This window comes from Dermacentor silvarum, chromosome 1 (genome assembly GCF_013339745.2).
Source record: "Dermacentor silvarum isolate Dsil-2018 chromosome 1, BIME_Dsil_1.4, whole genome shotgun sequence".
NCBI classification, from domain to species: domain Eukaryota; kingdom Metazoa; phylum Arthropoda; class Arachnida; order Ixodida; family Ixodidae; genus Dermacentor; species Dermacentor silvarum.
This window is the reverse complement of record NC_051154.1, coordinates 335,968,924-335,996,132: the sequence shown is the minus strand read 5'-3', so window position 1 is coordinate 335,996,132 and position 27,209 is coordinate 335,968,924. Positions and strand designations below refer to the sequence as shown.

The 27,209-nt window shown below is 47.8% G+C and overlaps 1 protein-coding gene across 1 annotated transcript in view; it reads left to right on the top strand.

Annotated features, from left to right (window-relative positions):
* Positions 1-27,209, top strand: part of LOC119443683 (ATP-binding cassette sub-family C member 3) — a 203,301-nt gene that overhangs the window by 125,834 nt on the left and 50,258 nt on the right. Inside the window, exons 18-19 of the mRNA XM_049660466.1 lie at positions 14,807-15,020; positions 20,301-20,611. Coding sequence (XP_049516423.1) covers positions 14,807-15,020; positions 20,301-20,611 — 525 coding nt within the window. The remainder of the gene's footprint in view (positions 1-14,806; positions 15,021-20,300; positions 20,612-27,209) is intronic.

The window sequence follows — 27,209 nt, the reverse complement described above, 5'->3', positions numbered from 1 at the left end:
GCTGCATAAGCAGGGTTTAGTACTCGCTTCAGAAAGTGTCGCTCAGTTGCATTTTACCGCAGAGCAATGCCGCTTAATTTGTGCCCATTAATAGTCAAACAATTACACGGAGAAATGAACCAATGGTATTTCTGAAGCCATCATCAACCGCGATTTAATTTGGGCGTGTCATTATTGATAGAAAGGTTGACTGCGAATGTACAAGGTTTTCATGTTGTTTTTTTAAAGAAAGTCGCAAGTCGCATCCGTGCAATCGATGGGGCAGCGATATAAGTCACTATTTATAGGTTCGTTAGGGCAGACCATGCCTATGCTGTGCAACATCAAAAAACAAACTCCCGCATGCTTCGGTGTTCACAAGCTTAAGTTCAAAGGGAGTACCTGGTCCTTCTTAAGTGCGCCTCCACAACAGCCACTGTCGCCGGAACGCGTGACGTGGGCTCGGCCACCCGATAGCAACGTACATGGTGGTCGACGCTCACAATCAACATGTCGTACGAATAACTCTCCAAAATCTTGCTTGCTTTCCAATAGCTAGGCCACGTACGAATTTTACCCCCATTATTACTGCTCACTGCACCTCATTTACATCGAACTACATGCCTGAAGCGCGGCCATCGTCGTCGTTGTTGTCCCTACATTCACCTCGAGTAACGACAACTATACTAGCCACTGTTACGTCTCAACATGGGCCAGCGTATACCTTGGACGTTTCCTACAAGGCAGCCCCTTTCATCAGCGTCGCCCAGACGGCGACAGTGCCCGACACCGATGGTGACAGGCAGAAAAGCGTCCCAAATCGACAGTGCGCATCTTTTGGGGCTTTGCCCGAGGCATCAGCGTCACCCAGACGGCGACAGCGCCCGACACCGACCCTGACAAGCTGACCATCCCGGAGATGCTACGGATTGAGGCGAGAGGCCAACTTCGAGGAACTATTACAGTGGGAACGGCGACGATCTCGGTTTCCCAGATGGCCACGGAGTTGCAGTAAATGCGAGGGCGAGGATGCAACATTAGAGGCGGAGTTCTGTGAACAATACAACCCCTCTGATTGGCCGCACCAAGGTCAGCAGATTCACCAGTCGAGAGTCCTAGGGAAGACGAAGGGATTAAAAGCGGAGACGTGTGGTGCAGTGGAGAGTGCTTGAACATGTTCCTGATGGAGTGGGCTTCCGTACCAGATGCCAGTGTACATAATGTAAATTAAACCTTTTCCTTATTCCTACTACGGGATGTATTCATCGATCGGCTTGGAGGATTCTTGGCCTAACGCCACCTCGAGCCGCAACACCATCAAGAAGAAAGCGCAAATGTCATCAGTAGCCTTGAAACAGACAACGTTGTTATTATTGTAGGAAGTCAACAGTGACCGCTTGCATGTTTATGCGGATGGATTGTCTATGCTCGCTAGTTCAGCTGTTGGAGTCTTGTCTCGGTTGAATCTATTGAGATAAAATTCAAAACATTACATTTTGCACTGGTGGCAGCCGCTGGGCTTGCAGCTTTGCGAACAGCCCATGAATTGATCAAGCAGGAAACACCTTCGCAGTTTTCTGCCTAGTGCGCTTCCATGGCAGCCTCTCCCCTCGCCCCCCCCCCCCATACATTTTCCCTGCTTTGGGAGCTTACTCTCTGTATTACGTGGTGAATTCCACAAACATTTGGTCGAAAAAATGAAACAAATTTACCATCAGGCAGTACAGGGTGCCACGCTGCCTTTAAAGGCTGCCAAATCACTCTGGTAGAAATTTACCGAGTAAATGCAGCCCTTCCTTCTGCCCATGACAGTGCCAACTGTGCTGCTACGCGATGTCAACAGCAAATACAGTGAGAAAGCTCCGTGCGCTCACACGCTACCTTGCATAGGCCCAACGAAATTCAACGGAATTTACAATCTAACGCCTCAGTTCTCTGGTTTCCGAACTCACGCTGTCTTCCACGCAGCTAACCACAGCGATACATAATTCTCACATGTTGTATATGGCTGAGAGTAGCATTTAAAAATGGCTGCTCCTTTCTCATCGGATTGTCCTGAAGTCCCGAATGTGGAGCTTGGGAGCGCAAAGAAAGATTGCATACCTTCTGTACAAATGCTCTCCTTCAGTGCCCGAAGAACAGCGCTCTGTACATACCATGTCCGACGAACGTGACAACCGTCGGCTTACGGAAATCAGAATCCTTAATGGTACCCTGGTCCCAACCGACTTCAGGCCTCGTTGCAATGTGTAAAAAGCGCTGGTGTGTTTCTTATAACGCATCGGGAGTGTATAAACGACTGTAGTCGTTGTCAGACACCGGCCCGTAGCCAGGGGGGTGGGGGGCGCCCCCCCCCCGTCCATCCCGAAATATTTATCTTTCCATGCCCATGTCCTACGGCGCTGAGTAACGGTGTTTTATTTTTATGAATGAACTCTATTGAGGCGAACCGCCCGTATAAACATAGGCTATTAGGAAGATTCATCTCTAAACTAAAAATATTAAACTAATAATAAAATAGTATTTCAAAAGGCACGTAATTTACATACTGCGATTTTACCGCAATTGATTACTGAAACATGGGTGATTTCCTCAAATAGTAAAGGTCTTCAGCAAGTGCCCTCCTCCCCCCCCCCCAAAAAAAAAAAAAAATTCCTGGCTACGGGCCTGGCCAGACGCCTTCAGTGTGTGCAGAGTAGCCAACGCGACTCTAGTTAACCTCATAGCGTTTGGTCTCATTTTTTCCCTCTCTTTCTGCAGCGCATATGGTAAAGACGTAATCAAATGAACCGCCCATAGAAGGTCGTTTGCAGATGACCTGGATGGGTAATGGCGTGACCGTTCTACCACAAAAATACGTTTCTGGGCTTACTATTAGTGGCGATAATGAATGAAAAAGACTGTGGTCACGTACAAAGTAATGTGTTAGTAACTGCAAGCAAAAAGCGAGTAACTGCAGCAGCTGCCAGTTTTCACAGACCATCTATTTATGAAAGAAAGATGGTCGCAGAAGCTTAGACCTGAAGATTAATAAACGTGACGGTTTTGTCTTGACTGCAGTCCCTTATGCTGTGTGGGGACGAACTTAGCGATCCATTCCGATTAGCTATAGTTCTGTTATATTTGGACCAAGTAGTATTTGCTACGTGGAGAACAACACGTGTGAAGAGTGTAATTTGTTCGTGCCTGTACCCTTCGCGCCGGCTGTACCATGACATGTAGTTATAAAGCTTCAGGTATCTAACTTTATGTAGTTATCTAATACATAGGTGCTAACTGGTGCGAGATGTGAGCCAAAAAGTATGGCTACAAATGCACTTAGTATTTACCTTAAAGACACGTTATGTAGTATTCTGTCGTGTTGTACGATGCGTTGTTTTCTTTTATCGTTTGTTCCGCTCTATGCAGTCTGGTAGTCCGCAGCATTGTGTGCTAATGAGGTACTAGGGATGGCAAATAGAATGTGACAAAGAAGAACTAAAAAAAGTGGCTCTAATGTATTCATTACTTGTTTCTCATTCTAATGTGGAACGTACCTAGTTATGGTCATGGAAGGCACGCCTAAACACCGCTTGGCCTTACTAAATGTCGGTTGTTGACAATGGAGGTGCGATAAAAATGGTTTCTATGTTTTGTGCTTAGTGACGGAGCTACTGCTACCTATTCTAGCTAGCGAACATCAGTGCTACCAGGGTATTTTGAATGCTTTTCTTCTGGTCATGAAACTATACAGAGTACCGCTGTGACAACATTCAATATAGCACGGGCAGCAGAAGCGCCGCGGTGCTGGCGCAAATATAACGTATAACGGCATCAGAGTGGATGCCGAGAGACACCATAGGCGTACTGGGCGTACGGCCACTACTGTGCAAGAGTCTGTAGCGGTGCAATTATCACCTCCAGATCCCCTGAAGAAGAAGACGGCTCACGAACATGTAGTGCGAGAGTATTTTGAGACAACAACAACAACACACTAGCGCGCTTGACCTGAGCGGCCAGGATGCTCCCGAGATTCTGCGGCACCATGGCTGGCCGGTCTAAATATAACCGTGGCCATGGCGGCTACCTCTTCGCGCCGCCTCCCTCGACCGAGCCCAGCCATGCCAGCCTCAATGCACCGACTCTACCAAGTCGAGAGTGACGTGGCCTCAGACAGTTCGGCAAACATCCCGCGATGGTAGGGTGTCCTGGAGTTCTACATCGACATGCCGGACATCTGGTTCATCCAGCTTGACAGCCACTTCCGTATCAACAAGGTTCCAGGCGACGGGTTGCGTTCCTGGCTCCCGCTGCCACCCTCCTTCCCCGACTTCTACGAGTGCTTGCGGGCAGCCATCCTTGCTTACTACGCCACGTCGAGCTCTCGGTCACAACAGTTTCTCTCCATTTCAACCGTCGCGTCATTTCGCGTCTTGTGATCCCTCATCACCTGCGTCCACCCGTGCCGATCATCAGCACTCTCCGGCCCCAGCATCAAACCTCTACTCGGTCCGTGAGCATCCTCCATTTGTCAAAGGTAGCTGCTTGATAACTCTTTCTAAGGTATTCACTAGGCCAAACGCAAGCACTTTCCGCTACTCTACGGCCCGTCACTCTCCTTCCTTGGACGTCCTCGCAAACTATCCCCTTTCCGTTCGGGGGCACCTCACTTATCACCGATTGAGAGGTTCTTCCACTGGCTCCAATAGGCGCAAATTTCATGCACGCAGGCACGGCGACACCACTAGCGTTCAGAAACTTCGCAATGCCTTCACCGACCACCGCTACCCTGATGCAATCGGCATTCGAGATATCGCCGCAAGCATCAGGCCTTCTGATGTCTGCTCGCACCTGCAGTAGATGCATGACCTACCGATATTTTGCAGGAGCAGCCGTTCCATCTGGTTTCTTAAGCTCCAGAATGACTTCTACGTCAACAACGTGAGTGACCAACACTTGCGCGCTATCTCCACGCAAGTCGCTAGCTTCCAGACGGTCCTCTTTCGGAGCTCCAACATCTACAGGCCCGGGCATCTACGAGGAGCTGCGGCAGGTCGTGATTTCGCACTAAGGCATGAGTGTGGCTGCGCCTCGTTCACAACCTACGCTGCCTGCGCTGCCTGGTGCATCTCTCCCGGATTGTGGAACCTGACACTACCAACAACTGCCACTGCCACTACCAAAGGCACTCCCAGCACCACGGCCACAGTTGCACGCCCTTCGGCGAGACCGTCTTCAGCGTTTTTCCCCTCGAAGGCCTGAAATCTTGGCACACTCCGCAAACCGGCCAATACGCCTCAACTCTACTTGCCGAGTTGCAACGCACACGACAACGCGCGCCTTTTGCACACATTTCAATCGTGCTTTGCACTAGAAAGGGGGCCCTCTAGCGGCGCGACTATCGCCTCTAGAGCCCGTGATTAAGACGGCTCACGAGCAAGCTGCGCGAGAATAGAACACGCTAGCGCGCTCGACCTTATAGAGGCCGCGGCATCTGCCGCTCCCGAGATCTCGCGGCACCATGGCTGGCCGGTCTAAATAAACCGTGGCCACAGTGGCTTCCTCTTCGCGCCGCCTCCCACAAGTCAATTGCCATTTGCGGCATGTGAGCATTACGCAACCCGTAATTTCTCGCTTCGTTTCTGTACATCTATCACAGTGTGAGGAAAGCAATGTTTTGTGAACACAACTCATATTGCAGGGGTGACCACACAGGCATATGCAACGAGCCGTAAAAGATAATATTTTCAGTTAACAACCGCATTTAAAAGGGATGGGGGGGGGGCGTGGTCATTTATTCTTTTGGTTCATCCAATAAAGCTGCTGGTCACACTGAAATCCACTCATGCAGTGATTGCCGATTTCGCCTCTGCATTGGGCTTCTACATTCGTGGAGCAATCACCTTGAAGTTTGGCTCGAATGACGAGGTTGCAGTCCGGAGCAGCTCAGTTATGTGTTCGTCCGTAAGGGTCGCACGCTGTCCTGACTTCATAGCTTTCATTGTTGCGAACAGTGCTTTACAGCAGTAGGTAGATCCAAACAACGTCCACTGACAAGAGAACGATAACCCTTTATGAGGGAACCGTGCTGCCCTTTTGTTAGGCAAACAGACTGTCCTGCAAAAGCTTGTGCAGCTGGCACAGATTGAATTTCTGCCCAAATAGGCGTTAAAATATTTTTTTACTGCAGCCCTTGTATTGCCAACTGAAGAAAATGAGTCGACTAAGGTTTATTGCTTTTTTCTAGCCTCCCATTTCTTTTTGTTAGCTGCCAGCTTCATCTGGTTAACCCCAACACAGTTCGTTATCAGTCGTGGTGCCTTAGTGGCTGCGCCATTCTGTTGAAAAGCGCATGTTCATGGGTTCCAAAGCCGTCCAGTAGCCCCCTATGTAGGGCCTGAAACACAATAAAATGAAATAAATTAACGAATGAATGAATCAAAGTAAATCTTTTGACAGAAAGCAAGAATTTTCATATGTGATCCATGGATTCTGCTTGTAATGAGCATGCGTCTATTACGTGCTGCTTCGACTTGTGCAAAGATAGCTTAATGTGTGAGGTATATGCATGGCTTTCACCTATATGGACGGTCGGTGACACGCTGTATTAAGCGGAAAGTTAGAAGGATGTGGCGAAACGCTATCGTGGGGCAGGGCTGACCGGAATCTTTGCGCAAGTAATGCGCATTGCAAGAAATTTCTCAAATGGGCGTCATATACGCGTGGCTGACTTTTCCGCGAATTCCAATGCTAACTTCGGGCAATGGGGCTCACCACTTGTGCCTTCAGTATTGCTTCGCGGGTGTATACTGCGATGTGAAAATCGAGTTATCAGGAAGGAGAGTCCCGAAAGTTAGCGCAGGGTCATCGCTGAACAATATGAAAAATGAAGAAGACGAGCAGCATCTTGGCGAGAGGAATTATACGAAAATGTGACGGACGGTACTGCACTGTCGCAGTCATGTATTCAGCGAAAACGTACATTGAGAGCATGTGAGTAAGGGTTGGAGTTGAGACTTTCGATTAAGCCATTCATTTGTGGGTGGTAAGCAATAGCAGGTTCGTGTTTAGTCGTGCACGACTAAACTAGTGGACTCGATCAATGAGTAACTGTCGAATGGCACCGTGGAGAAGGAACATGTTCTCTGGGAGAAAGTCGGCGACATCGGCTGCACAGCTCGTCAGAAGAGCTCGCCAGAAGAGCTCGTGCGATTGCGTTTTGGCTGGCATAAGCTGTTACTACCGCAATTCATTTATTTGCTGAAAGAAACAGAAAATTGGCTTAGAAGGTCAACGCTGTACGCCCAAGAATGGCTAGGATGTTACGTCAAGTGGTAGAAGGCATCCAACCGAGATTATGGTCGTCATTTTTCATCATTTACAAAGGCCACAGGTAGGAACACGTCGGGATAGAGACTGGGCCTTAAGAAACGCTAATGAATGCGGACATATTATTATCAATGCAATGCCTACAATACTTATTGCAGAAGCCTTCCGTAAAATCATTGGGAAAAAGCAACCCGTAAATTTGGCTCCTTTGATTCTCATGACAAATCTTTTCGACATGCTTGGTGCGCTGTGAAGAATGCCGTGAAGAATTCTGCACAGAACAGTTTGGAATAAATGCGTAACTTATTTCACATCGAGGAAATGATACAATGCCTTTGAATGGTTCGTGCTGGAAGAAAAATACGGTGCTGTTTTCAAAACTGTGGAGACCGAGTAACTAAAAGAAAGTACAACTTTCTACCGATGGTATCTCTCGCTGTTGGGAAAACTCGGACACGTGTGAATGTGTTTGGTGTTTTCTTCCGATACATACAAGTTTTATTGAGGAACGCTACATAATCTTAGTCTGATTCATTATATTATTGATCCAACGAGCAATGAGTATGTAGAGATAGTATGCCGACGAGGGTCCCAAAGTCAACGACTGCAATGGCACCCTCGTTGCTTGCAGATTTTGGCAGGTGCCTATAACTTAAGTCTTAGTCTCGCTTTGCTGGCAAGGAGAATTCTGATGAACTATGGTATTGTTACGCTGCACGGCCGAGCCGAAGAAGAGGAGATGGATGGAGTGCACGCGGTGTAGAGCTATGCCCGACTGCCTGCGATCTCGTCTCTACGCCCCCTCGATCATCTTGTAAATACACACATCTCACCCGCAACAACTTTGGTGGAGGTGCGGGTATAAGCCAAAAGGCATGACATTAAACTCGAAGAGTCCATCTGGGGTCACAAAGGCAGTTTTCTCCGTATCCGTCGGGTGCACGGTATTTGCCAGTATCCCGATCGTAAGTCAACAGAGGAGAAGTAGGAGGCTGAGTGAAGGCAATCGATAGCATCGTCGATGCGTGGCAGAGGGTATACGTCCTTCTTGGTGGCTGCGTTAAGTCTTCGATAATCAACACAGAACCTCCAAGAATTTTCCTTTTTCTTGACTAGTATCACTGGAGCCGCCCAGGGACTGCAAGACTCCTGGACAACACCTTTCCGCAGCATTTCGTGAACTTGCTCGTCGATTACTTTTCGCTCTTGGCCCGTGTTTATGCGGTGCTGCGTGCGCGAGACAGGAAGCGAAATTGGACGTTCGCCTTGCGCGAAATCGAATACTGGCGCATAGCGGACGAGCACCCGCTCTGAAGAGGACAGCGACTTGTTCGTCATGCGGTAGAACTCCGAGGTGTAGTCACGCTTTGCTGCGCTCGTGTCTAGTGAAGCGTCAACGGCAGCAATACTGACAGTCGCTTCTGAGTCCAAGGTGGCCAGCATCAGTCTAGTCGGCAGTAAAACTTGTTGCATAGATGCGTTCACCGTCCACACGTGAGCACGACCATCTAAGCATTCTATAATGGATCGAGGAACCAGAGTATTGCTCATAAACATGGTAGGGAAGTATGGCTCAATTAAACCATGACAGCGATGCGGAGGGTCATACGTGGAAGTCACTGGAACAAATGCCGCTGTCTGAGCCGGTAAAAGTACATCATGGGACACGGAAAAGACTTCTTGCTTGTCCACGTCAGATACTTCTGGTAATGGTGTGATCACGCGATCTCGAAGAGAAATTTCAACAGCCCCACAATCTAACAATGCACCACATTCACCAAGAAAGTCAATCCCAAGGATGATGTGAGTGCTGTGTTTCAAAACAATACATTCAGTTGGAAAATCTTGTCCACCAACACTCACTACAGCAGAGCAAACACCAACGGGCCGCGGGATTTCATTTCCAAGTCCACGAAAAGTAGTCTTTCGATCCCACACGAACATAACCTTGTGTCCAAGACGATTTTTAAACGAAACACTCATTACTGAAACTGTAGCACCGGCAACTGAACTACAGCAACATTATTTGGTAAGTGTTCTCTCTAGAAGTTATACCGGATTGCTTTAACACCGAACAACGAGCATAAGCGGATACGTGTTTGTTTGCAGGAGGCACCAGGCCACCGCCTGCTTCCTGGTTAGCGCGGGATGAGCTGGTGGGCACCGGGCCCTTCCCAGCCGATAGTAATCGCTTATTGCTTTGTAGCTGACCATGCGGTCTCCCCTCGTCCCCGACTTGGCCGGCTCATTTGCTCGGCGAGTAAGTAGGCGAGTTCCTATGCTACCTAGACGATGTCATCATGTTTTTTTTGCGAACTTTTCGACCCATCTTGAACGCCTTTCGTCGAATATTTCAGTGTTTCGTGGAGCTGGACTATAACTCTGGGCTGGGCTACCAAAGTTGTTTTCCACTTCTTAAGACGACGTCCACGTTGTCCGGGTTTCCCGCAGCTTAAAAAAATTCCTCCATCTCCCGCTAAAGGGAACCATGTGTGGATGCGAAGCAGCGGGGAGATGGTTAGCTTGAGCGGGAGATGGTTTCGCCGCAGCGGCCCGAGCGCTCATCGCGGCGCTGCACAGGAGAGAATGAGGCGCGCGCTCCGTCATTTTCATACCGCCGAACTACCGTGGCGCCCCCAGCGGAGTATGCAGATTGAGTGGGAGATGGTTTCGGGGCAGCGGCCCGAGCGCTCATCGTGGCGCTGCACAGCAGAGGGAATGAGGCGCGCGCGCTCCGTCATTTTATTGCGATAGCAATTATATGGACACTTCAACCGGATTTCTCCCGTCGGCTTCGCCGTCGCCGTCGCCGTCGCCGTGAGGTTCCCTATAGATAAAATCTACGCCGCACGCCGTATGCGCGAGCGGAAGCGTGCGGGGACGCGCGCTATCACAGAGAGCGAACGCACTCAATCTCCCACGCGCAAGCAAGGAAGCGGGAAGCCAGCGCCGGAGGGAGTGGAGGGGGGCGCACTTCTACTCTGCCAACAACCGCGCTTGTCACTCGCCCGCACCGTCTCTTATCTCCCCACGGCCCTGACCTTTATGTGCCGTGCATTCGCCACTCAGTTTACGTTGAAGCGATAGACCGCACGTACCGTCGCCGCTGCGGCGCAGCGCTTGCTGCCAGCGTTTTGACAGTCGTTGTCTGCAGTCATTCAGTGTGATCTATTCAGGTTTGTTTGTGCGCGCTCACACCACGCTTGTTCATTTAGTTAGTAATAGTCGGGCCACATTTTCCAACGCACGCTACACATGCAATGCTGCCCGGATCGGCAGTGCAGAGTTACAGGTGTGTCCCTTCGCACGCGCTGCCCACGGGAAGCGCTTCTCATCAACACCACCGTTTCACACGCGCTTTCTAGTGGTCATCGAGTCTCTCTTCATGTCAGTCTACTTACGCCGCAGCACACGTGCTTACTTAATCAGCTTATGTTTACTACAATTCATATTGCTACCAAAGCCGCTCACCTTACTTCAAAAATCATGGGGTTTTACGTGCCAAAACCAGTTCTGATTATGAGGCACGCCGTAGTGGGGGACTCCGGAAATTTGGACCACCTGGGGTTCTTTAACGTGCACCTAAATCTAAGTACACGGGTGTTTTCGCATTTCGCCCCCATCGAAATGCGGCCGCCGTGGCCGGGATTCGATCCCGCGACCTCGTGCTCAGCAGCCCAACACCATAGCCACTGAGCAACCACGGCGGGTACTCACCTTACTTCGTATAGCATTGCTGTGTTGCTATCGCATTCATTGCTTCGCCCTCAGGGCGAAACTGTGACATTTTTTCATACCGCGGAACTGCCGTGGCGCCCCCAGCGGAGTATGCAGCTGTCGAGCGCGCCGCTCCGGATTCCTAGAAGAGAGAAAGGGGGGGGGGAGCGTAGGAGAGGAGAGAGAGGGAGGGGACGCGCATGCACTGTGGGGGTATGGCACGCGGGCGCTACTCCGTGGAGTATTCCTAGAGGAGAGAAAAGGGGGAGCGTAGGAGAGAGAGAGGTAGGGGACGCGCATGCGCTGTAGAGGTGTGGGACGCGAGCGCCGCTCCGTACATGATTCCTAGAGGAGAGAAAGGGGGGAGCGTAGAATAGGAGAGAGAGGGGGAGGAGACGCGAATGCGCTGTTGGGGTGTGGGACGCAGAACAACAGAAAGAGCCGCCGGCAAAAAATTCTTCGCATTTAAAGGGACACTAAAGAGAAACCGGAAGTTGAGCTTAAATGGTAGATTATCCTTTCACGATCACAGCCATACCATTCTTACTGCAAACAGATGTTTAATAAGCGAGAAAATAGCGAAAAACTGAAGGATAGGTGCTGACGCCCCTTCGAAATTCCCGCACTACACGTTCGTGACGTCGGAGATTACAAATGCAGGCCGGTCGCGATTGGTCGAGAGCGTATTCATAGTGAAATCTTTTTGCGCACACAATTGACACGGACACAGTGAAGGGGAGACACACGAGCGCTTACTCACAACTGTTTATTTTCGGAAAGATACAAAACATATATACCACAGCTATCTGCACTGAGCATGTGCAACAAGAGTCGTCAGTGTAAACAGAAAAGATTAAAAAGGTTTCAGTGTAAAGTCGTCAGTGTAAACAGAAAAGATTAAAAAGATTACCCAGTATTCAAATATGTAAATTCTCTGTCAGAAATTGCAACCGATGCTTCACTTATGCATTTGTCAGCACACTTCATGATATGGAACGCTTCTGTTATTTCACGTGTTAGTTTGTTTTTATCTGAAAACAGAATGTCAGTGTCAGTAAATACCGGATCACAATGACATAGATTACAGTGGTTTGATAAATGTGAATGATTTTCTTTACCGAGAGAACGTTCATGTGTCCGTGTCAATTGTGTGCGCAAAAAGATTTCACTATGAATTCGTACCAACTCGCCCAACTATCAGTTCTGCTGGTCGAGAGCGATTTATCACTGTTAATAAAACGCAAAATGAAATACACCTTAAACATACATAAACAGCATTTGCCAACTTTTTAAACCGTTTCAAGCGAGGAAGTACAAGTTTAGCACAAAATTAAATAAATAAGAAAAAATGGCATGGCGATACATGCGGCCGTGATAGTTTAGTAGTTTCGTTTTTGGTCAATGCATCGTCGCGCGCGCCTGTTCCGCTCAACGGTGTTTGGTTGCGTGTTGCGTGGCTCGAAAAACGTTGACTTCGCGGGAAACAGCCAGAAAATGCCTCGTGTGTGTAGTGTTTAGGGCTGTATAAATGGTCCAAGGTGCTTGCTCAGGGGCAGCGGCAGTGTTGACTCGATTGTGTCCTTTCATGTGGTGTCGCGCGGAGAGCCCCGGCTCCCCGGCGTTCGCAATGGCTCAGTGCTCTGCCGATGATAAAACGGCAAAAGAGCCAGAGAAACCGATGGTGTGCTATCTACATTTCTCGCCCTCGGATTATGTGTATAATCTTGCCCTCGGAAAGTATCTTGGCATGCCCCAGAGGCCAGTCCTTTCTCGAGCAGCTGTCCCCTCAATGCGGCCTTCATCAAATCCCCTACCGGTGCCCCTGCAGCAGCAAACTGCCTGCTCGGTGAGTGCTGAATGTCATTAAATAAAGCCACGAAATAACCATACCGAGTACGTGCGCAACTTTCTACGCTTGTTCTGTCGGGAACATCGTCGCCTGGCGGACCGGGCGCTTCGCCTTTCGTAGACGAAAACAAAGCTCTGCTTTCCGCCGGCGCGGCCGGCGGCTCACCGCCATCGCACGCGGAAACACCTACCGCTCGAGCACGGAGGATCATTTCGCACTCCGTTTCACTGAATATCGCTGAAATGCAGTCCTGCTTCCCTGGCGAGCTCTTCGTTGCAAGGTTCAGCGGCAGAAACGGTATCCATCGCGGCGAACGCAAACGCAGCGACCATGCATGCAGCCATGATTCATCCAGCGCCTCGGCCGTTTACGCAAGCGGTGACGTATCATGGCGCATTCTGATTCGCTGAGAGCAATGAAATCTGTGACGACACTGCTTCAGCGCCAAATCTGGGGTGAGAGAAATTGAGGAAGAGATATTTGGTCTTTGTTTACGAATTTCTCCGCTAATAACTCATATTTTTGCACCCAACAAAAACAACATGCATTCGTGAAGGTCCCTCTTTTATTGCAGCTGAACTTTCTGTTTCTTTTTAGTGTCCCTTTAAAAAGCGCCTGATCGGTGCTTTCGTGGTTGGGGGTCACGACATACTGCGAGCATTAGCGACACCGAGTAAACGATGGTCATTATGAGGTACAAGACAACTGGCAGCTTTGGAGACAGACCATGTTGACTATTTGGTTGCACACTATCAGTCATTTGTAATTATATTTGCAATTTTGTCTCTACCCGTAACAACACAAATATCGTCAGCACTTTCAAAGACAACCCGTCTTTATGCCGTCTCTACGGGGCGCGGCGTATGCCGACGTGTTTCTAAGGGCGTCATACGTTACCGTGAAACCTGACAAATAAAATGCTCTCTGAGAGCGCAAATAGCATGACATAGTGGGCGTGGCCTACGTAGACACCGCGGAATACAGAGAACGTAAAGGGATGTGCGTAGTAGCGGTAAACGCGGACGGAGAACCCCTCGCGAACGGCACCGTGAGAACGAATAAGCCCGAAGTTGCGGAGGAAGCCGCCATAGCATTTGCGTTGGCCTCCACAAAAGCGAGAATTATCATAAGCGACTCAAAAATTGCAGTTCATAATTTCGCGAAAGGACGCATATCGCCAGAGGCGCTCAAACTTCTAAACAATAACATCGACCGTCACCGCGGGATGATCCAAATTATTTTGGCACCCGCGCACTCCTCTCTCCCAGGCAACGAGGCGGCTCACAACGTAGCTCGAGGACCTACTCGCCGAGCAAGTGAGCCGGCCAAGTCGGGAACGAGGGGAGACCGCATGATCAGCTACAAAGCAATATAACCGATTACAATCGGATGGGAAGGGCCCGGTACCCACCAGCTCATCCCGCGCTAACCAGGAAACACGCGGTGGCCTGGCGCCTCCTGCAAACAAACACGTATCCTAACCCGGTGGCCTGCAGCAGATTCTATTCAGGGCAATACAGTGATCAATGCAAATTATGTAAAGGTAGGGCGGATCTACCACATATTATATGGGCATGCTCGAAGACGGCTCCTTTCGAGGGCCGCAATTAAAATTAAAAACCGGCAGCAGTGTGAGACCCTGCTGCTCAGCTCAGACCAGCAAGACGAGGTTTGGGCCGTCCAGCTAGCCGAGGCAGCCACTGAGACCCAGGGGATCTCGGCCGTCTGCTAGGCGGAGGGAGGCTGCGGCCGCCCTCGTGATTGCTGGCACTAATAAATGTTGCATCTCTGTCTCTCTGTGAGAGCGCAAATCCCGTATTTTAGGTATGTGCGCAGAGAGGTAGCAAAACTTCCCAAATTCTATTTTTCTGGTGGCCGCGTTATTCAGCACCACCATACAGGATTGGTCGCTCTGTAATATGTTATTGAGATAGATGCTGCTTCTTATTCCAGACAGGGTGGCAGCTGCTGCTTAGCATCCTGCGGCAGGCACAGTGGCCGGCATTTCTGGGTGTACTGGCTTTCTTCGGAGCGGCGTGTGCATTTGCTGCGCAGCAACTTTGGATCAAGCAGTGGACAGATGCTGCCTTGGCTGATGACGACACGGCTTCGCCTTCTCGGCAACTTGCCTGGGTCAAAGTGCTGGTGGCCTTGTGCTTGACCGATGGTTCGTTTACAGTTGACACTTTTGCGTTTGGAACTGAAAAATAGCTGGGAAGTTTGGAAGTTTAACTGTGAATTTCAGTTAGAGGAGAGGTTATGAACGGCTCAAGAGAAACAGCGTGACTTTATCGATTCCCTAGCCGTTTTTACCTGCGGGAGTAAGCTAACTGAATAACTAACGTAAGTTCAGAAGTGCTGCAGATTAGGCAAGTTGAAGCATCGTAAACTCTAAAAAGAGTTGCACCCTTTGGGGCGTATTTTTGCCACAGAACAATAATCGTCATCTGACTTGCGTGGCTTTCCTTTCTTTAACGCTGTGCGCCCGGCACTTCTCGGTCACGAACGACAAGAGCGTTATCAGCGTGACACAGCGTTCTCGACAGGAAAGTAGCAAGTGCAGAGTTTTCAAGATAGGAAACGCAAGCAAGACAGATGACGATTATTGTTGTGTGGCAAAAATGCACTCCAAAGGGTGCAACTGTTTTTAGAGTGTATTCTTGTCTTGCTTTAGCGCAACTCAGTTTGAGTATGAAGGGAAATAAAAAGGGGGCCAGGTGACAGGGTGAGCGCTAACTTCCAGCTGGTTTTATTTCATGACCCTATTGCGCATGATATAGCCCGCTCAAAGCGCACGTGACATAAGAAACAAAAATGAAAAAAAAAAATAAAAAGAACAAGCATGCGAGTGCAGTTCACTGAACCTGTGTTGTCAATCTTAAGGAATTCACGTTCCTAGCTTGATAAAGCTAAGGAGGGTGTGCTTACGCACAGCTTCTCACTTTTCAAAATGGCATGAGCCTTAATAATATCACGCGTCACTTGATTGTGGCTACGTCCTATGATGATTAAAGGGCAACTGAGACATCCACCCAAATGTAGCAATTTGCTACAATGGAAACCCAACCGGGTTCCTCGAAAGAAAGCCTCGCAGTTGAAGAAAAATTCGTCCTTGTCCGGGACTCGAACCCGGGACCACCGCCTTTCCGGGGCAGCCGCTGTAGCAAATTGCTATTGTAGCAAATTGCTACATTTGGGTGGATGTCTCAGTTGCCCTTTAATTACTTATCTCCACCTAGCGGATTTCCGCTGAACTATTACATCGTTCTATGATTATGCATCTGTCAAGTAGTGGTTTGCAGCCGCAAGATTTGCAATGTATGGCAAGGAACCCGCTTGATGAAATTTTGTTATTAGCATTGTAATTATGCTCGTGCAAGCGATCGTTAATACACCTACCGGTCTGCCCAATGTAGACACTGTTACACGACACGGGAAACTTACATACTACTGCGCGAGTGCAATCAGCATACTTGTTAACATGTCTTTTTCCACACACTGGTGGCGCGTCTTTCTTAGGGTTAGTAAGTTGGCAAAGCCTATCCAGTTTATCAGGAGCAGAGAAAACAACCCCGATGTTCGCTCTTTGTGCAACCATTTTTAAATTGTGAGAAAAATTGTGAATGTATGGCAACACACTTGTTTTGCAACCAGCGGTCACTGCAATGTTGTCCTGTCGTATCGCTTCCGAGAATCTCTGAGCAAGCATTCAGCCACGGACACTTGCACTGGCATCGGGTAGCCTGCATTTGACAGGCGCTTGCTTTGCCCTTCAAAACAAGCGAACACAGCGTAGTGGCACGATTTTTTCAGGGCATTATTAAAACAAAATTTGGCTGTCTCTCTTTTTATCAGTTTAGAATGCGCTGAATTGTGTGGTAGGAAAGGTTTACTGGAGCGCGGTTCATAGCTCCAGCAAGTGTGCTCTACTGAGCAAGACAGACAAAGGTCTAGAAACCGGATAGTACCTTCTTGTGGAATTTCACAAGGGATTTCAAGGGGAGCCAGACATTGCCTCATTGTAGGCAGAATTGAGGCTGATTGTTCTTAGATTGTCAACACAGGTTCAATGAACTGCACTCGCATGCTTCTTATTTTTATTTTTGTTTTTTTATTTTGTTTTATTTTTATTTGTTATGTCACGTGCGCTTCGAGCGGGCTATATAATGCGCAATATGGTCATGAAATAAAACCAGTTGGAAGCTGGCGCTCACCCTGTCACCTGTCCCCCTTTTTATTTCCCTTCATACTCAAACTGAGTTGCGCTAAAGCAAGACAAGAACTAACGTGAACTAATTTTTGTATTTATATTTCGATATATTGAAGATGCACTTTTCCCGTTAATTGCCAATAACAAATTCTCACCTTTAGGTTTCCCTGGTTTCATATCGTGGCAGAATAAAGAAAGAAAGGCGCTGAAATACCTTCATGCTTTCTGAATAACACACTTTTCATTAGTGGTATAAAGCAGCAGGAAATAGCTTGCCGTGTTATCAATATGCGCTGGGAGGAAGACTGCCTTAAGCGGCTAGCAAGGAATATCTGGGCACATAATGGCTGCCTTTACAGGTGAACTCCCCCTTAATAAGGCAACCTAAAGTTCACTCTGATGAAGGACTTTAAGTGCTGACTCAGTCATAAAGTTTGCAGTTGCGCCCAAGCACAACGCGAGCCTCGAATACGTCTGTATATGCATCATTCCAGGCAAAATACAATGAAAAGGCCTTTTCATGCTACGTTACTTGATATGACCTTTATATTGAAATACGTCATGCAGCAATGACACTGAAGCACGTAAGAAAAAGAAATGGAAGGCTTAGGGTCGTCCATTTTAGTTTTTTGCCCCTGCCCAACATGATCCGTTGTTAGCCTTGAGTGAATCCCCTTTAAAAACATTTCGAATAAATCGTGCCTCGTTTAGAACTGTTACAACGCTCAAAATTGTCGATGCAGGAAGCATATTGCTCTTTATGTCCGGCTATAATTCGTTTCCTGCAATGCTAAAGCCAAAAACCTGCTACTTTGAGTCTGTCTCTCCTTTTTACAGCGAAGCTGTTAATTTTATGGCTAGGGTTCCGTGGATGTTTCAACTCCTTAAGCAAAAACTCGGCTTTCGAGTCTGTTGTAAAATCGCTTCATTCTAAGCAATATCGTATACGTCTCATCACTTGGATATTCGTATTGAGTAAATTAATTATCAAAATGCTCACTTTTCAAATCAATAGACTATCTGGTGGATAGTAAAGGTTTCTCAAATATTTACCGCTGTGCGGCCCGCGTTGGCCATGTCTTAAAACCCCTCATTATAAAAAGTAGCGTCAACCACTTTCCTCCTCCATTCCACTGTCGCGCTCGGCGCGGCCAGCGCGATCGAGACGCGATCTCGCCAGTGACGCCGTCTACGTCGGACCTGCAGTAGCAGACCTCAGCTAACACGCTACCAGAGGAAATCCGCGGAAAACTTCGATCGCGCCCTGCGGGGCAGTTTTTGAGGCGCGATTTTGCTTCGTCAGTCAGTAACTGGCCTTTATAATGCCGTTTTGGAACGAGCAATGCAACGATGCGAGACGGCGCCAATACGAAGTGTGCAGCAAGCGTTTGCGCACGCCGGATGGTAAACAAAAACAGCCTTTTGCCCTCGCCTTGTCGGTTGCGGCAACTGAAGGCGCAGCAGCACGCCCTCACAACGAAGTTCCTGTCGATCCGTTTGTGGGTACAGCACTTTCGTCGCACAGGTCCGAGAATGGCGGTCGTAGCGCGCTGGAAAGAAAAAAAATATACAAAAGCGCAACGCGTGCTTCCACGTGACACAGCCGGATTGGCCAATGGGGGAGCGGAGGAGGCTGGGGCGACAGGAGGCGGCGAGGAGGAAACGCCGGGGTGAGCGCGTTCGCGGCAACATCTAAGAATGGCGCTACTTTTATATATAGAGGGGTTTTACCATGTCTACGTTCACACTGCCCTCTGTTTTCGTCGTTCCGAGCTCGTGCGTGCCTTGTTTGCTTCCGCTCTCCCGGGGCGGCGGCATCGTCGTGCATTGTCGGCAAGACAAGCTGCCGTTCTCCATTTTGAATTTCACTTCTCTCGTCGTAACGGGGAGGCCGCATCTTGTGCGAACTCCCAAGGAGCATCGGGCCTACGAAGAGCGATGGCGAGAACAGATGCGAGAATGCAATCGGCGGCGGCGGGCGGCAACCACCAATGAATATCATTCGCGAAAGGCCAGCCGCAAGCAGCTCGCCATGCAAGACAACGAAAGTCGTGTACTCTGCGTCGTGTGCTAAACAGCTTCGCTGGTCATCCACCTTCACAGAGTGGAATGACTCATGATTTTTTTATTGATGCACGTTGACGTTTCTGGTGACTACTACAAGAAACCGAAACCCAGTTTACTCTTGAAGGAGAACATGCAAATTATTATCATTCATTCAAGAACAACCCTGCAAGCGTGTGCAGCTAAAGTTACTTGGAGGACCAGTAAGTCCTCATCACTGCAGGCGAATGTCGTTTGAGAAATCTGTAATTCAACTACTATAGTGTTTCTTGCGATCTGGGCCAGGCAGTAGCATAAATAGCAATTTTTTTTCTTTTTAATAATGAAGTAGTAGTCGTTGTTTCAGTAAATTTGATTTTAACACACATTTCATCATTCTTTTAACATGTACACACCTGCGAATATTTTGTACTGCCTGTCTGTTAAATTCAAGGAAGCGGTGGCTGGATGCAAAACCGCGAGAAGCAGCTTTGTTTTATTCTCTTATGCAGTAATTCTCTTGGTGTGTTAAATTACAGGGCTATTCAGACTTGCCTGCGTAGAATGTTTGGTCTTCTGCATTACGAAGAACATGCGGTTAACGAGGTAGTAACGAATATTCGTTTTGGCTTTTCTGATTATAAAAAATCTTGCCTATAACACATCAAAAGAAATATTTGTGCATACTACACTTCCTTGAAAGGGTGTTTCATTGTACGTCACTCAGAAGCGAATAGCGAAAGGACAGACCAAAGAAATAAATGATCGAAGAAATACGTATATTTATAAAAATTGATCGGGTTCAGGTCTCGGCAACGGGACTTAGTGGGTCACCGTACTGAAGGCCTTCTAAGGGGGGGGGGGTCTCACCGTCCAAAATTTTACCACTTTGGTTTTATTGTGCGCTTTCAGAGCACGCACGTAAGCAGTCCACTGCCTTAAGCAAAGGCATTTTGTAAAATGCAACGAGCGCCGTAAGAGATGAGATGTCTGCGCTATTCGGGGCTCTTACGAACGCTTAAGATATTATAAAGCAGCGCATATGCCAGCCATTCTAATGTCAGGCATTGCAAATATCGCCTCTTTGTCGCTTGTGAGTGACCATCACGGAGATTCTGGTTCTTGACGTCCTCGCTTTGTCATATGGCGGGAAAGTTTTTTCCTTCACATTATCCGCGAATCGATCACTTGCAGTGGTTTTCCGCATTGTGGGAAGCATGCTCCTGGTGCTCTCGGCGAAGAAAATGTCCCGATGCCTGCACGACGACATGCTGAGACACGTACTTCATAGTCCAGTATCTTTCTTCGACGAGTCACCCAGGGGTCGCATACTAAACCGGTTCTCCGTCGACTTGGAGTACGTGGACGTTCGAGCGTTCCTGAGCGGCAAGCAAAGTGTTCAGAACACACTCATCACACTATCCAAGGCTGCTGTGATCGGAACGCAGTCGCCGGTACTTCTCGGCGTCACGATGGTCATGGCAGCTTTGATCGCCTTTGGAATGGTAAACACTTCTTGATCTTTATCTTTAGCTGTGCGGGACATAAATACGCCGCGGGTTTTCGCAGCAATCGCAGTTGGGATCAAACCCGCGTCCTCTAGCAACGCCCTAGCCACTAATCGACCGCGGCGTGTACAGAGACGCTGATTTACTGGGCGGCCGCTTGCGCAGTGTCATCCTGATGCTACAGGCTTTGCGTCAGTACGCCTTGCGTCAGTTGTCCGCAGGACAAACTTGCACGTTGTTTATTTTTCAGAACTATAGCAAAAGCATACCGTACCGTACCTTGAATTAACATTTATTCTGCTTGTCCGCAACTGTTCCCATGTCTAGTAACAGCGTTTCCTTTATAGGAAAAAACAACGAAGAGGCATGCTTTATGACGTTCCTTTTCCCCTTTCCAGTGCTTCTCTCATGTATGTGAGGTACCACGATGGAAGAGTAACAAGGGCCGCTGTTATTCACTCGTTTCGTGACTGCCTCGGCTCTACCTATTCACTGCCTCCTGTCACTACATCCTTTCTACGATTCTACCTACCTCCTCTCTGGATGGTTGCGCGTAAGTACAAAGGCAAGCGCTGTAGCTTCTGCAATGCTTGTGCGGGCAGCTAACACATAGAACAAGTCTGGAGGGTATTGTGGCGACACCCACGGAGCTCAAGAGCGCATTGTTGCGAAGTGTTGGAAAGGTTTAGTAGACCTCAAACGTAGCTTTATAACGTCGGCTTTCCATTCTGGCGTGCTCCTTCCATGTGGAAACCTTTTTTCTGGGCGCTGCCATATTGCGTAGGCAGTGGTGCCATCAATGGAGAGTCTGCATGCTGGCTTGGGCGAGCGCTCTGTGTTGTTGCGAGGTATACGCTCGGCGACAGTTTCTGGTGGTTGTTTTCGCAGTCACGTGGCATGATTAGTATTACGTGGCGTCGTCTACGAGAGAAACCGTTCTGCAAGATGTACTCAAGTGGTTTAAGTCGGCTTGGCCGGAGTTTCTGATGGCTTTGAGGCGGTGTTGTGCCTGTAGGTGCTTCACCGGCAGAGATGCAGCTGTGGAATGCTGTTCACGCTTCGTCGTTTTCTCGAGGCAAAGAAGCTGGCGACTAATTTAGCGTCACCTGGGGCGAATGAACGAGCAATTATGTCTCGTACCTTTGGCCGTTCGACTGCCCGAAGCTGAGCGGCGAGACGAGTTCTGGGACCCCAGGCTGCAATGAGTCATCGGCCTCGAGTGGCGCTAAGACGACAACGTTGCTTTTGGGGTGTTTCCGGGAAGCACCAGCGCCCGCCCGAACTAACTACGACGGGGCTCGGCGCCGACTGTGACCCGAAACCCAGGAGCCCCTTTCCGAGACGACAGCAGCAGCCGCCTTCCCTGGAAATGGTGGCTGCCTAGAAGGCCAGTATGCGGACCCTGTCAAACTGACCGTCACGAAGAGGCCACTAATACTTGAAAGGGGCCAACGTCGAGCTTTCCCGTGGGAACCACGTCGATGTTTGATTCCCAAGTTGCCACCTGTTGCCTGATGTTCGGGGGCGATCAGGCAACATTGGACGCGGAGCCCTGCGGAACGGGGACACGTCATGGGCGGGATATTTCGAACTGGTCAAAGTTTGTGATTGGCCTAGAATGACTGCATGGAATTCCCTCATCGAGTGAAAGGGCATAAAAACGGCATAAAAAGTGCAGCTTGAATGTTGTGAGGGACGCTCGGCTATAAAGACGCTGAGACATGTAAACGCTCGGACATGTGGAAGCTCGGACATGTAGCGACTTAGCACGTAGTAAGCTCCGATAATCATGGAGTCCCTGTTTTAAAATATGTACATATGCTTTAAATGCTCTTCTCAACTCTCTGGATATCTCTTTCTCCCGGCACTTGTAACGACACCACCCATTGAACCTTCGAGGCAGCTCGGACCCTCGGACTTCACAACAGTGGTGCACCCAGCGCGGTGAAGCACACGTGGTAATATGAGCCTACAATCAGCTTCAGAGATAAGTTGTGAATTTCTGAAAATTTGTTTCTCGAACGTGATCTTACTGCAGCATTCAAACTGTAATCTTAAGCTGTGGTTAGCAGCAATGAGTAGTTACGAAACATATGACGATCCTAACAGTGTGGGTGCCATTCTGTTGTGGAACAAGTTGTGCTGTTTACTTTGACAAGCGTTCTAGCTTTTTGCTGTAGATACATTGAGCGACTATCACATTTGTTGGAGTAGGCTATCGGCCACAAAAAAATTGTTTTGGTTAGTAAAAACAGCATATACTTCAGTGTAATCACATTTGTCAAATTTTTCGTTTGATCTTCTTCGTCGAGTCCTCTACGACGCATTAATTCGTTTTACAGAAATTGTACGTTTCCTCACAAATAGCCATCGGATTCCTTCTTGCGATCTCCTTTCGATATTACTACTGTACAGAGCGAAAAATGCAATGCAGAAGCACAAAGCTTATATATATCATGCTGGTTTACCAACCGCAAAGATCGTTGTGTTGAGCAACGCCATATCAGACTGATGCAGGCGGCTAACGTAGATATGGCATAGCGATTTTAGATGCCGGTGGCGGACGCAAACGTTTTATAACTATTTGTGCTTAGATTTTTCGGGATTGCAATGGACTGGCCGTACACGAGTACCCTTATGCATGAGTTTCCACGCCAAGCGATCACATCGAGGGAATATTTTCCCATTCATGCTGCCAATTCCTCAACGCCGGTTCTCTTCGTCGAGTGAAAATCGTTGCAGCCAAAATAGTTCCCAACACATACGCGCACCACGGCTGATGATGCGCGTCGCACATCTTTGCGCAGCCGAGAGAAATTTCCGCACAAAGTAGTTATACTGCTGCGCTGAAAGGCTTTCGACGACTTTTATGAACTAACATCAAGTAAATATTACGCAGAACCAGATAAAAATCTCCAAATTATTCCGCCTTACGAGATCGCATTGCAACACATTGAAGCTCAGTCGCGCCGGTTCGCATGAGCCAGAGAGGAGGAAAGGTGTGGCGCGTTCTTTCCTTCTTTCTCGATGAAAATGTCTATGTACACCCCGCGACGAGGCGTGCCAGACAACAGCAGTGGAAAAGCCGAACGAAGAGGCAAAGAAAGCTTTGCTTTAAAATTCAATATTGTAAAACAGTGACAGCGTGTTTTATCAGCCTTGTACTTAATCGCTGACTGCAGGCCTGGAATAATATTCAGATTGCTATGGTTCGAATAAATTCCTTTCTTATTATCCATAGTTCACGACTAACGGATTCTGGAGACAACATAGGACGAGTCCCACTCGGACTAGTGACAAAGTTCGAGAACGATTTTTTTGGAATATACGCGTAATTGATGGGCCGGGCCCGAGTACCGTTCTCGTTGAGCAGAGAAATGCAAGACTGCCACACAGGCAACATACCTTCAGAAGTAACCTATAGTAGCATGCGCAAATATGAATTTTGGCCGGCACTTTTAGTCAATACGAACTGACTGCTTTATAACTGTTATTTGAATAGCTATGGAACATTATTTAAATACGTGAACGAATATGCACATAGTACATTTTCTTTATATTCAACATTTTCTTTACACACTGAGTGCAGCATCACTAACAGGGTCAGATAGACATAACTCTTCTTGCTAAATCAATGGCTCACCTCCGCTGAAGTTTTGCACTCATGAAGGCTAGTACAATGTATGAAGTCAAGTTCAAAACCCATTTTTCCCCCACTGACGTCTGTTTTTATTTTTTGCTTTAGTTGATGTGCGGTGTATTAGAGAACATATTGCAGTAACAATTGTTTTCCTACTTTTAAATTCACACGTCAAAATTGTGTAGCATTTTGTTTTGTTTTAACGTTAATATTAGGTTTAAGCAAGAAATAAAGGCTTCAAAGCATTTGCAGTGTGTTGTCATCTGAGATAAACTTAAGATCTCACATGGGGTGCGCACTATGTTTGAAACACGCTCACGTTCTTCTAGGGCAAATGCGCGCATAAGGAACACCGAATTGTGATGATTTGTCGTTTTTATACGTTGTGGTTATCTCAGTTTTACTAGGAGCTACATAATGTTTAGGTTCGGAGTGCAAAGGCGTAGGAACCAAACGTTTGCCGGGAATCAATACGCAACAACAGCAGTGCTCAAGCACTCCGTTAACGGGAGTGCTTCGGAATGTGTACTGAAGCTTATTTACCTAATGTGAAGGGCGCCTGCAGTATTCTAAATAAATATAGGGAAGGAAACAATGGTCAGTCTTGACATTCTGTCAAACATCCGCCTACCCTAAATGAGTTGTACAAATCGGCAAAGGGAATCAAAGACACCTATATGAGTTTTGCAGCTCAAGCTTGTTTTATGTAATGCTCTGTGTCATTTAAACAATAAAAAAGAGGCACACTTGATATGATGAAGCATGTTGCAATAGAAGCTGATCTTTACAGAATCAAAACTTGGCTTACAAATCGCCAGCCGCTCAATGCTAAGGCTTCTTGTTTCCATACTGATGCTTCCAAAGAAGTAGAGAAAGAAAGACGAGGTGCCCTATGGTAAAAATTAGGCAAAACATAAAAAAACGAGGATCAGGAGGAGGCGAGCTACGAATATGGAGAATTATAGCTCTCCTGAAGGTTTTTGTGAGCGCTGCAGGTGTTACACATCTTTTTGGTAATCTTCTCAGTACCGCTTTTCTTGCAACTCTTTCGTAGGCCAACAAACGTAACTCGTTCTGCAATAAGCATTTTTAGATTACACTTTGCATACTATTTTCTATATAGTTGGCCCTGCAAGAATCACAATAATAAAACGGCATGAGTACTTTTATTATATATAGCTCAATTTTATAGCAAGGCATACCTAACCAGATGACCATGTTTTATTTCATCATAATGCTCAGGGATTCTTCCGGTCAGATTACTTTTGATTTATTACACAGATCAATGTTTCTCCTGTGTGACTGGCAAACATTTTTCGTTAAGGTGACTAATTTAAGAGTGCGGGCTTGAGACCCACTTTTCTTAACAATTTCCTAAATAAAAAGAAAGAATTTTTAAACGTTTTATGACTAATTTTCCTACAAAACATGCTGCGTAAGATAGACTAACAATCTTTATTGTCGCTCTTCTGGAAAAAAATATTCGAATTAGCCTCATACCTTCATACCCCAATAGGGGCATTACTTGCCACTCTCGATATTTTACTGTAATTCCACTGCAGCGGAGCGGTGAAGTCATCGGTCACTGCTACGATGAACACCATGGTTACGCCATGGCCATGACAAGGGGTGCCATCTCTCCGTTGTAGCGGAATAGAATATTGTTTAAGAACACCGACGGAAACGACTCCCAGTTGGGATTTATTCTGCGCGAAGCTTGTCGACAATGCTCGTAAATTTGTCAATAAACTAAACTTTAATAAACTAAGCTTTTCAATCTGAACTTTGCAACCGATGTGAATTGACCTTTCTCTTGCGCCGCAAGAGAACTAGGTGTAAGGTATATGTCAACTAGCACACACCAGAACTCTTCGTCGGAGCTGGTGGTTCAGTTGGTTAGTCCTTTCTACAGGAACCGATGGTGTAGATTTTCGTCGCCGTGCACTTCCATCGCCTTTTCTATTTACATGTGATAATTAGGCCACTGTATACGACAATTCTCACTGACAAGTCGCCTCCTACACGGCTTCGTCATCATACGTCACCAGAGATCCTTCTGTGCTCCTAGTACTATGCTACTGAGCCCTGACATTTAGACTTGAGTGCTTCCTTTTACTTTCGATATGTACTAAATTTTAACAGCGAAGCTTTTCTTAGTCGACCCTTCGCCGTCTGTCCGGCGTCACGCAGGTCACGTGACCAGGAGAGGATGAGAGCCGCGCCAGGGAAGGGCAGGTCACGTGACCAACAGAGGACAGGCGTGCTGGGGGAGGAGGCGACCAATGACAGGCCGCGCTGGGCGCGAGTAGGAGAGGCGATAAGAGAAGGTGTTTCTGAGCGGCGCGCCCTTTCGGATAACGCGCAACGTGTAGAGCTGCTGCCGACGCCGTCCGCGTTTCCCCGCGTTCGCGCCGAACGTGCTCTGCAGCCGATGCCTCTGGCGGCGTCTCGGCAGGCTTCGACCAGAGAACTGGGCACTCATCGAGTAGCGTTGGAAGTCGCTGCCTCTTCTCGCCTCGCAGCGTTTCAATGTAATATAACTTCTTGTTGGAGATCTGTGTTTATTTGTGTTTACGCAATTGCATCACGTGCATCACATGCACATGTAACACTCGTAACACTCGGTGTAACTAAAACAGCTTCGATTTTCGACCATCTTCACGCAATGGTAGGGGCAGTGATTTTTTTAAAGTTTTATACTATGTGTCCCAGCTAACGTTAGCCAAGTTGTTCTAGAAAAAAAAAGAGTTATCAAACACCGTGCAAGATACAATCATACGACTTAAGGTGTTCGGTCGTCAGACCTCTGACGATCTAGCACCATAGGTGTTATAATTGTATATTGCACTGTGTTTTTATTTTTTTGTTGAACAGCTTGGCCAACGTTAGATGGGATATACATGCCGGTGCTTTTAGAAGCAATGTACCGCGAAGGTGATCGCCGCATTAAATTAG